Source organism: Neomonachus schauinslandi, chromosome 2 (genome assembly GCF_002201575.2).
Source record: "Neomonachus schauinslandi chromosome 2, ASM220157v2, whole genome shotgun sequence".
Lineage (NCBI taxonomy): Eukaryota > Metazoa > Chordata > Mammalia > Carnivora > Phocidae > Neomonachus > Neomonachus schauinslandi.
The window spans coordinates 133,522,243-133,537,707 of record NC_058404.1 but is presented as its reverse complement, the minus strand read 5'-3'; the positions used below and the strand labels follow the sequence as shown (position 1 = coordinate 133,537,707).

Sequence of the window (15,465 nt, the reverse complement as noted above, 5' to 3'; positions counted from 1 at the left end):
TACTCTTCAGATAGCCAAAAATTAAGTAAATATCAATAATATATAAATTGGAGAGAAAGTATAAGCTTTCACTTATATTTTGCTGTCAGAAATCATAATCATTTTGCAAATACTAAATAACCATTTCAAAAGTATTAAGCCCCCTATCTTATGTCAGACACTGTACTAGACACTAGGAATGTAATGGCCAATGATTGTGGGGTCTATCCAGGGTACAAGGCAAAAAATTAGACAATTATAACAATGTGTGAATGCTATGGTAGGGAAATGGAGGGTGCTGTGGAAAACCAGAGTTGGAGCCTCTAACTAGACTTAGAGGATTAGGATGAGTTTACTAAAGGGCACTGCATCCAAGCTGAGATCTAAAGGATGACATAATACCCAAATGGATGAGAAGTGGAAAGGAAGGGTCACAGGAAAAGCCTGCTTAATCAGAGTGGTTGTACCAGTTTAAACTCCCACCAAACAATGCTTTTCTGTTATCAGTACTTCAAATTATCAGTCTTTTTATTTTTAGCCATTCTGTTGAGTTGTGTAGTGGCTTCTTTTTGTGGTTTTAATTTGCATTTTTAAGTATACTTATTGGACATTTGGATAGAATATTCTATAAATCATGTCAACTAATTAAAAAATCTTACATTACACTTTCTCTGTTTCACCAGCATAATGAGAACTTATATTTAAATGATCTTAAGTCATTGTAGTATTTGAAATCTAAGTTATCATCAGTGTCAAATTATATTTAATATATATTGAATATATTACATTTTTTTTGACTGTTAGGAAATCATTTATTCACCCAAAACGTACGTACACACACACACACACACACTCACACAGAGAACTGCTTACCAAAATACTTGAATAACTGAGGAATTCCATTTCTTTATCATACCAAAAAAAAAAAAAAAAACCTGAATTTTTCTGTAACACTTCCTATCTTGGGAGAGTTATATTAACCATCTTCTGCTAATAATTTTTTTTGGGTTATGAAAAGGTAAAATGTAGTAAAATATATATGCTGCTAGATAAGTTCCTTTCCTCCAAGTATTTGCAGTGTGTTTGGTGTGGTTCCTGGGACTCCTGAAATGGCTTGTCTCATGTTGGATAAGATGTACATACACTTTCCAAAGTTGCTTTTCCTTACTTTATATTCAGCCTATCAAGCTTGGAGATCATCTCAACAGCATCCTGCTTGGAATGTGTGAAGATGTTATTTACGCTCGAGTTTCTGTTCGGACTGTTCTGGATGCTTGCAGTGCCCATATTAGGAATAGCAATTGTGCACCTTCATTTTCCTATGTGAAGCAGTTGGTAAAACTGGTTCTGGGAAATCTTTCTGGGGTAAGCTACAGTTCCAACTGGTATATATAGTCATATTTTAAAATTTAGCAAAACTTTTTTTAAAGATACTGTAGGTAGCATTTTCTCAATGAAGACTAGGGAACAGTACATTAAATTCCTTGTTCTAATGTTAATTGTTTATTTGAAACATGACTTAAAATTTAGAAGCTCGGTGCAGTAACTTAGTCTCTTAGATTTTATGAGAATTTGTCTTTTTTTAGAACATGTTAGAGCTGAAAATGTTTGTTCTTGCCTCCTTTCTTACATCGTAAGGAGCTTCCAGCAAGTGGTTCTGTCTATTGTGAAAAAATACATTGACATACAAAATGGGTTTTAGCATTAATAATGCACTTTCTGTTGCTTTATACCTCTTTCTTGGCCACTTACTTGTCTGGACCCCTTGAGTTTCCCAAAACTCTCCCCACCTTCTATGGACACTGTCACCTGGTATGAAGGGGGTGATACATGCTTGTATCCCTGCTAGATTGCCCCAAGACCTGGACTCTCCCATTCTCTCTCGTCATAGATAGGAAGAATCCCAAGAATAACAAACCCTGTATCTATAGTCCCACCTCTGCAAATTTTGTGTTATACTTTATCTGGGACAAAAAGATATGAATATATAGTACTTGGATACTCCTTGGTTTTTGATATCTGATCTAGATCAACTTTATCTGCTCTTACACATTAGAGTTATGGTACCTGAGTGAGGTCCTTCTTCTTTGTGTGCACTACAAATTTGCCACTGTCACACAGTGTTCTTGATAGCTTCTCACTTCTTCTTCCTGGGGGTTTTGCCATCTTAACCAGGATGTTGTATGGCTGGAGGGCCATATTCTGTGCAATTTGCTAGTTGACACAAAACAGTCTCATAGATTCTTCCAGGCAAATGGTTTGTAAACTGTACCTTGGTACTTCTGTAGTGAAAGGAATATAGGTAGTAGAGGCTGAGTGAATGACTTCTTGGCTGCTTATTTCCCCTCCTTAACTAGAGCTTCTCCAGTTCTAATTTACTTATTTGTTTATATTCCTGCATCTGAGGTTTTTTTTAACAAAGGTAAAGCTACTAAAAATCTATGAAAGCCCTGTATCCAGAACAAAGTTTCCTACATATTATCAAATACAGTTTTGTTTTTAAAAATTCCTTTGTGATCAAATAAGTTTGAGGGAAAACCTATTTAAGAGAAATTAAAATATATTTTCACTGCAGAACTTCTCAGAGCCTTTAATACACTAGACTATATTACTCACCTTCAAGAGTGATACACATGTAGGTAAAACATTTCCCAAACTTATTTGGGTCTTTTTTTTTTTTTTTTTACAGATTTTTTCATAATACTAATGTTCCATAAAATTTCCTTTGAGAAAAAGTGATCAATACTAATTCCTTCACTTTTTAAATAAGGAAATTGAGACTCACACAGCTTATGGGACATATATTTCCTATTAGTGCAGGGATCTTTCTATTTTACCACATCTCCTCTAAGACTTGTCTTGCTGATTTCATCCCTTTAATAAAATTGCTAGAATTATTTTTTCTTCCTTCTTTTAATGAAGAAATATTCCTCCATGGAATTCTATTGTCCTTCTAATAGTTGCCCATATTAGATAAAAGATCTCCGTCTCTTTGCATTTAGTATTTAAGCCAGTTTATTACAGTAACGAATATTGCTCATCTATATATGGAACCTGTCTAGATACTACAGAAGATACAACTTAATAAAATATTTGCTCTACCTTCATAGAGCTCTTATTTAAAGTTCTGCAACCATTTGGTTAATTATAAAATGCAGAGGAAAGTATGAAAAGCAACACAGGAAGAATTTTTAAAGCTATGGAGTTTTGAGGGGAAGGATACAAGTTATGACTGCATCGAAAAATAGCACTTTGAACTAGATCCAGTAGTCTGATAGAAAGTAATCTAGGCAGAGGGAAGTAAGCCTGGATAAATGCTGTGAAATAGGAAAGAGCGGGGTATGTTTGAGGAACAGTATTAAGTCTGATATGGGGTGTGTTGTGGGATTGTTTAGTAGGAGAGAAGAATAGAAAGGTCAGTCGAATTAGTATATGGATACCCTGCCTTTCCAGAGGCAAATGTCTACTAAGAAGAACTAACATTGTTCCCCTTCTCTTTCTATTGCTCTTGCTAGTCTCCTGGACATCACCCAATAGTTGGAGCCTCGGCGGCTACTTTTTTTTGTTTGTTTTATGCCAGGCACTGTGCTAAATGGCTTATGTGCTTGTCCACATTTGTTCGTCCTAACAGTCTCAGATTACCCTCGTTTTAGAGATAATGAAACTAAAGCTTAGAAAGATTAAATAATCTGCCCATGACCATGCACTTTGCAAATGACAGACACAATTGGAGCCTGGATCTCTCTGACCCCAAAGCCCAAGCTGTTAGCCATTTTGCTCCTCTGAAGCTGTTGTTGCCTCCAGGAGCCAAGAGAGTGACTTAGTCTTTTGTTCAGGGTGAAATTCATTTCAAGGGACCATAATTCTTATCTACTGAAAGTTAATTAGCATGGAGTGTAAAGTCAGCAGGCCAGCTTACTTGTCTTGGTTCTTCTACTGATTTAATGTTACGGCATCTTTGACCTCGATTTTACTTATCTATAAAATAGGAATAGTAACACATACCATCCACTCGTGTTACTGAATAGTTGTGAAGATAATTATTTCAATGTTGAGGAGCTGCTTCAAGGTTCTTAGAAGTTTGCTGTTGTTGTTTTTGGATTTTTTTTTTTTTTTTTTGCTATTTCTCTCTTTGTCTGTAGTACAAGGATAATAACCCTACCACATAAGGGGTTTTGAGGATTAAATAAAGTATGTAAAGCACCTAAAGCAGTGCCTGCTTTATAGTAATTGCTCAATAAATGGCAGCTATTACTAATAGTACTGTCAATGCAGGGATTCCCAAAGATGCAGGATGTGCCTTATCTCTTTAGTTACTGACAACATAGTGCAATACACTACTAATATCATTTATGTAATTTAAAGGATGACATCATTCCAGAAATATTTCCATTTAAGTCTTCTTAGAAGTAGGAAACATAATACCTTGAATATACTACCTTAAACTACTACCATAAGTAGATTTTTAATCCATATTCAAGCAAGTTTCACTAATGGAGGAATATTAAAATGATTGTGTATATATGTTTGTAAACAAATACGTACGCATGCATTTGATGTCAGATTTAAGTAATTTCTCTTCATCATCATCCCTCCATTTATTTCCTGAAGCTTCTGCTCTACTTGATCATCTAACTAAACCCAGTGTTCTAATTTTTCATCCCTTATAATGTGGAATTTGATCAGATTTGATACACTTTTACTTTAATTTTTTAAAGGTAATACACTTTTTCCCCCATTAATACATTTTTTATTTTTAATTCCAGTATAGTTAGCATACAGTGTTAGATTAGTTTCAGGTATACAATATAGTGATTTAACAGTTCTATACATCATTACTCAGTGCTCAAGCGCTCATCATGATAAGTGTACTCTTAATCCCCTTTGCGTACTTCACCCATCAACTCACATACCTCCCCTCTGATATCCTTTTTTATTTTATTAATTTTTTTAAAAGTTCTTTGTTAATTAATCCTCTCATGAAAATCTGCATAATCACCACAGATAAAGTCACTGCAGAATCTTTACTCCTTTTCTGTTGTCCAATCGCCAGCTCACTGCTAGACATTTTATTTATTTTTGCCAGCACCAACATTGGCTTTTGCAGTCCCCCTGACTTTCTTCATTCTGTTCTTATGTTCCTTCAGCTGTTTTCTTGAGGTCTTTTTCTTCTCATATGGGCCATGCCTTGCAAGTCTGTGTTTGGGTTCATTTTTCTTTGCATAATCCACTGAAATGTCAAAGCCACTTGTCTTGCCACCACCAAAATGGGTTCTGAGTCCAAACCCAAAGATGACATCTGGTGTGGTTTTGTACATTTTGGCTAGTTTTTCCCGAATTTCTGTCTTAGGTACTGTTGCTTTTCCCGGATGAAGAACATCAATGACCATTTGTTTCAGCTGAAGTAGTCCATTGGTCATGGACTTCCTGGTCTGAATAGTTACTGTGTCATTCATGATGGCAGCCAAGGTTCAAACAGCTAGGGTGGAAGAAAATGATATGCTTTATTTTAAATGAGTACCCTCAGTTAAAGTTATTAAAGCTTAAGACTATTCAAACATTTGGGGGCACCTGGGTGGCTCAGATGGTTAAGCGTCTGCCTTCGGCTCAGGTCATGATCCCAGGGTCGTAGGATCGAATCCCACATCGGGCTCCCTGCCGAGGGAGGGATGGAGCCTGTTTCTCCCTCTGCCTCTGCCTCTCTCTCTCTGTCTCTCATAAATAAATAAATAAAAATATTTAACAATAAAAAAAGATTATTCAAACATTTTATTATAAAGGAGATTCAAAGGAACATTGATTTAAATTTAATTGTCATCCCTCAATATGTCCATTGGTTTAAAACATTTCTCAAATGTAATTCCTGGCAGGAAAAATCTAGAAAATTACTTTTGAAAATAATTTATGTCAGTACCCTCAGTGCTTGGTTATAATCAGGAGAAAGCTTTATTATAGCAGAATTAATGTGTTTTTAAAATCATAATCGAACTTGAGAGATTAACGTAGTTACCAATTAGGGAAAAAAGAACTCCTCTAGTTTACTGTTTTCAGATAGAACTCATTTTAACTACGTCAGTTTGGCTAACTTTGTTACCCAGTTAGCAGATAATTCTTCTACAACTCTGTCTTGCCTTTCATTTCCTGAAGATGAATTGGCCAGAACTGAGCTACATAAATCCTATAATGAAAAACAAATTAACAATAGCCAATGTGGAGTGTCTTTACCAATGCCATACTCCACAAAAATTGTCTTAACTAGTGACATTCTGTAGATAATTACCATGAAAATGAAAGGGAGATTGTTTCGTCAAATTTGATTTTTGATTATCTGTGTACAGACGGATCAACTTTCCCGTAACAGTGAACAAAAGCCTGATCGAAGCCAAGCTATTCGAGACCGATTGAGAGGGAAAGGATTACCAACAGGTAAGCGTATATTAATAGGAAATTTTTAAGTTTTAACCTTATTTCATTGTTTCTTTTAATGAAATCATACTTACCTGGCTTGGGAATCTGATAATTGTGACCATAATTAGAACATAAGTATGCAAAGTGGAGATAGGGAATAGACAGGAACACTAACTATATTAATATATAAATCCATTAAAATTATGCAAAAAACATTACTAAGACAGAACTCCCACAGTAAATCATTTCCTTTCCAATATTGTTATTTTAGCAATAATATTTGTTTACTTTATTGTCTTTATCATGGAATTTTATGTTAAAAATATATTTTAAAGCAAGATGAAACAAAGTTTATGAACATAAACACTACTGAAACAAAGTTTCAGGGGCGCCTGGGTGGCTCAGTTGGTTAAGCGACTGCCTTTAGCTCAGGTCATGATCCTGGAGTCCCTGGATCGAGTCCTGCTTCTCCCTCTGACACTCCCCCCTCTCATGTGCTCTCTCTCTCTCAAATAAATAAATAAGATCTTTAAAAAAACAAAAACAAAAAAACCCACAAAGTTTCAGAAAGCAACATTATTTTTGCTGCACTTTATTTTCTATTCTAGTTCTTTTTATTAATGGGAACCACAACCCCCAAGTTGATTTTAGACTCTGTCTATACACGTATATCTAGAGAGAGGCATAATTATAGTAAGGAAATATATATCTAAACACATCTTCTTGCAGGTAAAAATCTTTCCCTCTATTTTTTTTTTATTATTATGTTCAATTAGCCAACATATAGTACATCATTAGTTTTTGATGTAGTGTTCAGTGATTCATTAGTTGCATATAATACCCAGTGCTCGTCACAACACATGCCCTCACTTTCCCTTTATTTTAAAACGATCCTAGGATTGGAGATATGATATAGTGTGAACCTTGGTGCCAAGAAGAGCAGCACTTTGTTAATCCATCAAATTTTCAGACTCCTGTTTCAGAACTGAATAATAATAGAAAATTATAATTAAATGTGAATAGCAAGCAGAAAGAGTCTTTTTCAAGGAGACATAATGAGCATACTTTAATAAGTGAATGTTAGATTTAAATGATTTCTGTCTCTCTTATTTATCATGTTTCTAAATTCTTCCTCCCTTCCAGCAATCCATCTCCCTCCCTCACACTCTCTCTGCTTCTCCATTTCTGTCTCCCTTCCTTCCTTATTTCTCTTCCCTGTTCTTTACTTTCTTTCTGGAATTCCCTTTTATCATCTCCTACTGTCATTAAATGGCCATGTTATAGAATTGAAGTTGGTTTGCTTGTTTGTTATTTGTTGAGTTAGTCCTATCCCTTTATTGGAGAATTAAATCTCCCCTATATCTAAACTCAAGAGAATTTGTAAGGAATTATGATTTCTCACTCAAGATAAACCAAATTTTGTTTATGTTTACATTTTGGGTAAAATTAGAGGTCCTCACACTTAAAGTGCAACAGCCTTTTTGAGATCAAGTGTAATAAAAGAGAATTCTTCAGTTCTTCTTAGCCATTGCTTTACACAGTAGTACTGCTCAAGGGCTGTCTTAATTTACAAATTTAACAAATGTAAAAAACCACATCTCAAAGACAGAATCAACATAATGTACTAATTATACTCATTACCAGACAAGCAATTAGCTTATAGTCAATGGCATATACTAATGTAATATAAAAACTTTAAGATTAAAAAAATGACCTTGTGAAGAACTATTTTCTAGGACCCCAGTGTTACTTTTGGGCAGTGCAGTTCTTCACTCTCAGAGGTCACTTGCAACAAAGAGTCTTGTTACACTACATCGGTACAAAAGCATTCTCTTTGATGCGAACCAGCCTGAAACCTTTATGTACTGATAGCTTTAGTTTATTAGGCTCCTGGCCATAGTTTTCAATAAGGAAAATGTCAAGATGGACAGTGAGATATAGAATTAGGTTAAAAGAAGTAAACAATTTTAGGGATACTGCCTTGTGTCTAAGTGATTTGATCGTTCACCTGAAACTTAACAATAACTTTTTTTTATCTATGAGTCAGTGACCTTAAAAGGTCTCTCCTTACATCTTACCTCTCAGATCTGTTACAAAAAGTAAGGCCTGAACTAGTGGGCTGTCTGCCCCCGTTTTGTTATTTTATACGCCAGTGCTGATAAAATGGCTTCACTCAGCAAAAAGAAATCAAACATTTCCTCCCAGGCTTAAGGCGGAAACCTACACCATGATCAGATCAGCATGATAGTGCTTCAGAACTTGGGCATATTGACAATATCATGTTTCTTTTTTTGTGTACTTGAACACACTTGTGAGGACAGATGGGGAATCGAGGAACCTCTTTAATACTGAAATGTCATTTTGAAGTTAGCTTCTAAGAGATGCTTAAGTTTTTTGAGTCTTGTGTGAGGGGAAGGGTGAATGATGATATCCAATTAAGGATGATGTTAGTCACATATAACAAATATAGTTAAAACACAATGTACTTTAAAAGGGAGGGTTTTTTTTTTTTCAATTTGACTAAAATAAATGGAATATGTTCTATTATGAAGACTTTTTATGTTTTTAAAATCTTTTATTTTTATTTCTTTTTCCCCCAATTAGTTTTTAGCAAGCTCTGTATTCTCCAAAAGGAGCATGTTTATGGTTTCATTTTGTATTTGGATACTTGTAATTGTATGTAAAATCTAATGTTGTTTGGAAACTCTCTTTGAACTCAGAGCCTTTTCAAGAGATGGAAAATCCACCTATAGTCACCATTTATCCTGTTTTGAATAATTTGATTTTTTAAATAATAGAATCTAAAACTTTTATTGGAAATCTTTTGATTTCTGGTTTCATGATTTCCTCTCAAAAGAACTTTTAAATTCCCCCTGAGTAGATAATGATATGCTGAGGAAAATAAAGCAGAAACAAAAGGGAGGAGCAATTTAGAATTTTATGTTGTCCTAGCTCATGATAGTTCATTAGGTGTTAGTTCATTTATCCTGCCTTCTTTAAGAAGAAGGTATAATAAGTAATGTCCACAGCTTTGTAGATGAAGGAAGTGAGAGACATGGAAATTAAGTGGCTTGCCCAAGCTCATGGATTGAATTTGGTAAAGCTGGAATTAAAACCCAGGTGTTTTGACAGTAATCTTTCTGGTAGATTATGCTACCTAAATTGGCTTTAAAAGGGTTTCAAAAAGTTATGTAATCAATCCATTCCATAAGAGTTGTTTTGGAATGTCTTTAATCAGGAATTAGAAATATAAAAACAGGTAAGACATGGTTTCTTATGTTACTGTTCCAGTTGGGGGTGGAGTGGGGAAATGAGTGGGAGTGATGACAGATATCTAATATAATGGATAATTTTAATATATTGAAAGAAATGTCCTAAGAGGGGGCCAAAGTGCTCTGTGAGAATAGTGGAAGGAGCTGGTAACTCTCCCAGGATGGGGAAATATTAAAGAAGTTTCTACCTGAAATCTTTTAAGAGTAGCTCCAATGGTATTGCCTTCAAAAATAACATTAACTTCCTGTGATCAAAATGGGTAGTGAGCACAGCTATTAGATGTACTTAATGATTTCAGTGCTGTTTATTGCCTGTTAAATAATTATAATAGCCCAGGACATGTTCAGAAAGATTTGGAAAGCAGTTGAAGAAATTGCATTTTCCCTAGTCTCAAATCAAGTTAGTAAGTAAGTAGCACTGGTATTAACAACAGTACATGGTTTTCACTGGTCTAGCAGCCTATGCACCTAGTAAATGAGTCTAGGATTCCTGTTTCTCCTCACTTAAAAGGGCCAGATTCTATATTTGAACTCTCATTTTTAGTTCCCAGATTAGTGAAATTTTTCCAACAGTGCTTAGCAATACAAGGCAACTATGATATGGTATGTGATCTTATATATATTTTATCTACTTGTGAAGTGTTAATCATGCAATTCCATATTCAGTTGTATAGCTGAAGATAGTATTATTGATATGACAAAATGCATTGAGACTCCTGCCGATTAGGAAAATGTGATTTTAAAAGGGTATGTTTGTACCAGCCAAAATCCACCTCTCTGTTACCTAGATAAAGGTATGTCTCCTTTTTCATCCAAAAAGTAAACAAAACCATTCCTACGGTATTAGACCCACTGGAGAAACCACTTAGCTCCAAACACCTCTCCTTTTTTTTTTTTTTTCTCCTATTATAAATACTTCATTTCAACCAGAAGGTACAATCTCTCAAGGGTTTCATAGTTTAAAAAGCTACAAGCACGGGGCGCCCTGGGCGGCTCAGTCATTAAGCGTCCGCCTTTGGCTCAGGTCATGATCCCAGGGTCCTGGGATTGAGCCCCACATCGGGCTCCCTGCTCAGCAGGAAGCCTGCTTCTCCCTCTCCCACTCCCCCTGCTTGTGTTCCCTTTCTCGCTGTGTCTCTCTCTCTGTCAAGTAAATAAATAAATAAATAAATAAATAAATAAATAAATATTTTTTAAAAAGCTACAAGCACATCATGTTGTAACTACATAAAAAACAGTGCTATAAATGGAACTGCCTGGCTTAGACCATATATATTTCTGCACAGTCTTTATGGAATCTGCACAAAGAAATATCTTCTTTCCCTTTCATCCAATTAATTGTTCTTGTGTGTAAGTTGCTTTCTAGTCTGGTATATCCAGAGTGGTGAAATCACAAGGCCAGCCATGTAGCCAAAGGTCACTCTAAGCATACAGAAGATGGGCCGTATCTGCCACGGTCCTTCCCAATCGAGTGGACTAGGAGAGGCTCCAAGCCATGTTCCTATAAAGCTAGAAATTGTAGTGATCTGAAGACTGTTCTCCCAAATGGATGTGACTTCATTTCTACTGAACACTCTTAGCCATGCTTTGATGTTTGGTTCTAACAAACATAAACAAGGTACAGTAGAAAAGTAGACAAAATAACTACAAATAAAAATGTTTCCAGCACGTATAGAACAAAAATTGCATGAAAGAAGAAACATGACATAAACAGCATTTCAAAAATCTGGTTACCTTGTATGATAATGAACTTCTTTTAGAGGATGCATTTGGTTTCACTACTAAATATAATACTAGACTGACAGCAGTTACAAAAACAACAGATGCACAAGTGTGTTTCCAATATTGAGAAGTTCTCCAAGAACAATGATGGACTGATGCTTAGGATCATTGAAAATATGCATAAAAGATGGGTATACAGTAGTCTCTTAATATCAGTATCTTTCACTGTGTTTTCTTTGAGAGGCTGTCTAACTCTCCCACCTGCGGAAGAGAAGCGGGGGTTACTACCTCCCACTATCAGGCACGACTGGCCTCCCTGACCCTCAGGCAGGTGCAGGCCTGTGGGGCCCAAACATCTCTTTCCTACCACTTCCTTTTTCTTCCTTCAGAAGGTGATCCACACTCAGTTTCTAAACCTTTAATGCTTTTGTGGCTCATAGCTCTTACAATTTTACTTCAGACCATCTGTAGCAAGTATATACATAGCCCTCTGAACTTTGTTTCACACTCCACAGTTTTTTGCCCATTTTCCTCAGGAGTATCAATCCCTCCCCACCCCTTCTTTCTTCCTCTTCCTATTTACCTATTCGTTTGTTTGTTTTATTGGCTACCAGAAGAGACCTTATTATAGCAAAAAAATCATCTTTATAAATAATGGTCATGAGACTTTAAGTTGGCTATCATAATGTGATTTTCAGGCATGTAGAGCAAATTGAGAAACAGTTAAATTTGGCATATTTTGTAGAAGCAGAGTAGAAAGGTAGTGCAAACTTTTAAATGAATTACTTTTATTATAATTTTGTACTACCTTACAGAACTTAAAAATGGTAATATTCTGGACTTTTTTTTCTCTTTAACTTTCTGGACTTTTTTTTTAATCACTTCTTGGCCTTTTGGCTAAGATCAAGTGTAACTTTCTGGACTTCTAATAAATAAGAACTGAAATATTATTATATCTACTAATTTGCATAAAGCAAAAACCTAGCATTTATAGAGCAGTAGTTATCCAAGAGCCACCTTATTAGCAATTAGTTTTAAGTCTCATATGGCTGGTGAGAAGACATGGCTCTTTTAGGATACCATGGCCCATTAATATATTGTTAGTAAATACTAATAACCTACAAGAGAATGATAAATCTACCTGTTAGAAATGCAATAGACTCATGATACACTTGGAAAGTGATTATTTCAGTAGTGGTTGGGGTAGTCCTCACTGAAGAAGTTATATTTAAAATAAAAGTATAGAATAAGAAACAACTAACCATGAGAAAAGTCTGGACCATTCAGGGCATAGAGAACAGTATGTATAAAAGGTCCTAACATATAAGAGAGCTTAATAGGAAAACCTGTGGCCTGGATGGAATGAAAGAAGTGGAGAGGAGACTAAAAAAGATTCAAATGGCAGATCTGAAAGGAGTCTTGTTTTTATTTTGAGTGCGATAGTATGCCTTTGAGACTTATTTAAAAGGGTGGTGGCGTCATGGAATTTATATTTTGAGAAGATAACACTGGCTGCTGAGTAGAGGGGTAGTTGGGTGAAGAAAGGAGGCCTATCCAGAAGCCATTGCAGTTTTCTAGTCAAGTGATAATGTTAACTGGGTATAGGGTGATGCCAGTGAAAATGCAAATAATCACTTGGAGTAAGATATCTTTGAGAAGTTCAATAACCAGCACTTCTGATGGATTTGATACAGGCAGTAAGGATGATGAAGGATTTCAGGATCATGCCCATATTTCTGTTTTGAGCAATCAGTTGGATAGTGATGCCACTTACTGAAATTGGAAAGATTGGGGTTGAATGGATATCTCTGGTTTTGGGAAACAAAAAATAGTATTAAGCATGTTCAGTTTGAGGTGCTTCTAAGATATGCTAGTGGAAGTCTCAATTATATGTGATTGGAGCTCCTGGAAGACATTGGTGCCAAGAATATAAATTTGGGAGTTACCTGTATGTAGTTAATTATTTAAAGCCTTGTTAGTAGATGAAATTATACAAGAAGAGGGTGAAAAGATAGGCTTCTAAAACTGGTACCTGAGGAAATCCAACATTTGGATATCCAATAGAGGAGGAAAAAGCAAAGACTAAGAATGAGCAGTCTAAGAAGTAGAAGAAAACTAGTCTTGTAAAGAGAGGAAAGTGAAAAAAAAAAAAAAGAGAGGAAAGTGCTTCATTAAGTAACTGTCATCACCATCAATTGTTGCTGAGAGGTAAGTAGGATATAGATGCAAAATGTCTGTTGGGTTTAGCAACATGGAGGCCATTAGTTTGACACAGTGAGAGTTGCCAAGGTGTGGAGGAGTTGGAAGTTGACTGAAGTGAGTAGAATACTAATGGGAAAGAAGAAATCGGAGACAGCAGGAGCTAGAAGGGAATGTGTTAACAGGGGAGAGGTTTTGTTTATTATAGAAATATTAAAGCACGTTTGTATACTAATGGCAATGACTCAGTAGAAAAAGGAGTTAATTAAGATCGAGGGCAGACGTTAACCAAAGAAGTAAAATCTCTGATAACGTAAAATAAGAGGGGGATTGAACACATGTTGGGAATCAGGCTTCAACTGGTAGAAAATTGCATCTTTTGAGACAAGGGAAAAGATTGGCAGACAGGGGTAGATGTATAGAATTAGCCATGGGAAAATGAGAAGTTCTTTTTGGAAAGATTCTGTTTTCTTGATGAAATATGAGAGAAAATTATCAGAAAAGAGAAGAGGGAATTAATGTGGGGAATTTGAAGAATGAGGAAAAGTGAAGCATTGTGGAGAGTGAGTGAAATTACTGTTAACACATTGATGTTGAGTGTCCAAGGTTTTTGACTATGAATTTACGATGTTGCCAAAACCCTCACTTGTTTGGTTTTCTCTAAGTTTTGGCTACTTGTTGGGAGTCAAGGCAGTATAAAAGAAGGCAGGTTGTTGAGTTCATCTATGGTTGTATGATCCTTAAGTCCTTTCAATTCTTACTTTTTACCTCATGTATTCTATCAATTTTCAAGAATATCTCTGTTCTCTATTTTTTAATAAAATTTTAAACTAATGAGTTTCAATATGTGGTTTGTTTAAGAATGTAATTTACTCCTAAAATACTATAATATAGATGTGTTTATCAGTTTTAAATTATCTTAGAGTAGAAGCTAAAGTCTGTGACAATCTTTGTCTAGTTGTGGTGTTATTTTCTCAGTGTTCTTTATATGACATGCCCAAATATTGGTGTTATCCTTATTTGCACTTCAGTGGATCCGTGTTCAGGGAAAGATGAGTTACAAGAAAAGGAAAATGTTTGAATCTAATTCTCCAGTAAGCAGTTATTTATTGACCATTCTGAAATGAATTCTCTTTTCTAAGATCTTTAAGGTGAAATGTGGAGTCAGGGAATTGAAACTTACAGCTATCACCCTGAAGAGGAAATTGACTTATTCAAATGAATTACTAAGCAATTTATTATTACTAGGGAAGTTTTAGTCATTATTTTATATTGTATACATAGCAGATAAGTTATCAAAGAGGGATCACAGAAGGTCACACAGGAAATCCTCAGTGTTTATGGGCTTTTGCGTTAGTAACTCTAAAGTATTTTTCTACATTTCTTTTTCTATAGTGGAGCCATACACACAGACACATATATATATGATTTTTTGTGTTACTCTGAATTCCAAAAATTAATTTGTTTGGGCATTTTCGCTGTGTCTCAATGCATTTGTAGACTGGTGCCATAAAAAAAATTAGAATGGCTTACTGGTTTTTTGTTTTTTAAAGATTTTATTTATTTATTTGACAGAGAGACACAGTGAGAGAGGGAACACAAGCGGGGGGCGGGTGGGAGAGGGAGAAGCAGGCTTCCCACTGAGCAGGGAGACCGATGTGGGGCTCGATCCCAGGACCCTGGGATCATGACCTGAGCCAAAGGCAGACTCTTAACGACTGAGCCACCCAGGTGCCCCAGATTATATCAAGTTTTCTAAAAACATATCTATTCATAATAAAACTTTGATACTTAAGAATTCCAAATACTGCAATCTTTTTTTCATCCAGAATATAGCAAGAATTCTTTGTTTCTTCTTTAAAAATATTTAAATGACCAGAAAATA

At 35.4% G+C, this 15,465-nt stretch overlaps 1 protein-coding gene across 5 annotated transcripts in view; it reads left to right on the top strand.

The window, feature by feature from the left end:
• PTPN13 (protein tyrosine phosphatase non-receptor type 13) overlaps positions 1 to 15,465 on the top strand; it is a 153,400-nt gene that overhangs the window by 34,950 nt on the left and 102,985 nt on the right. For all 5 annotated transcript variants that reach the window (XM_044912918.1, XM_044912919.1, XM_044912917.1 and 2 more), the window contains exons 4-5: positions 1,159 to 1,344; positions 6,318 to 6,405. In XM_044912918.1, coding sequence (XP_044768853.1) covers positions 1,159 to 1,344; positions 6,318 to 6,405 — 274 coding nt within the window. The remainder of the gene's footprint in view (positions 1 to 1,158; positions 1,345 to 6,317; positions 6,406 to 15,465) is intronic.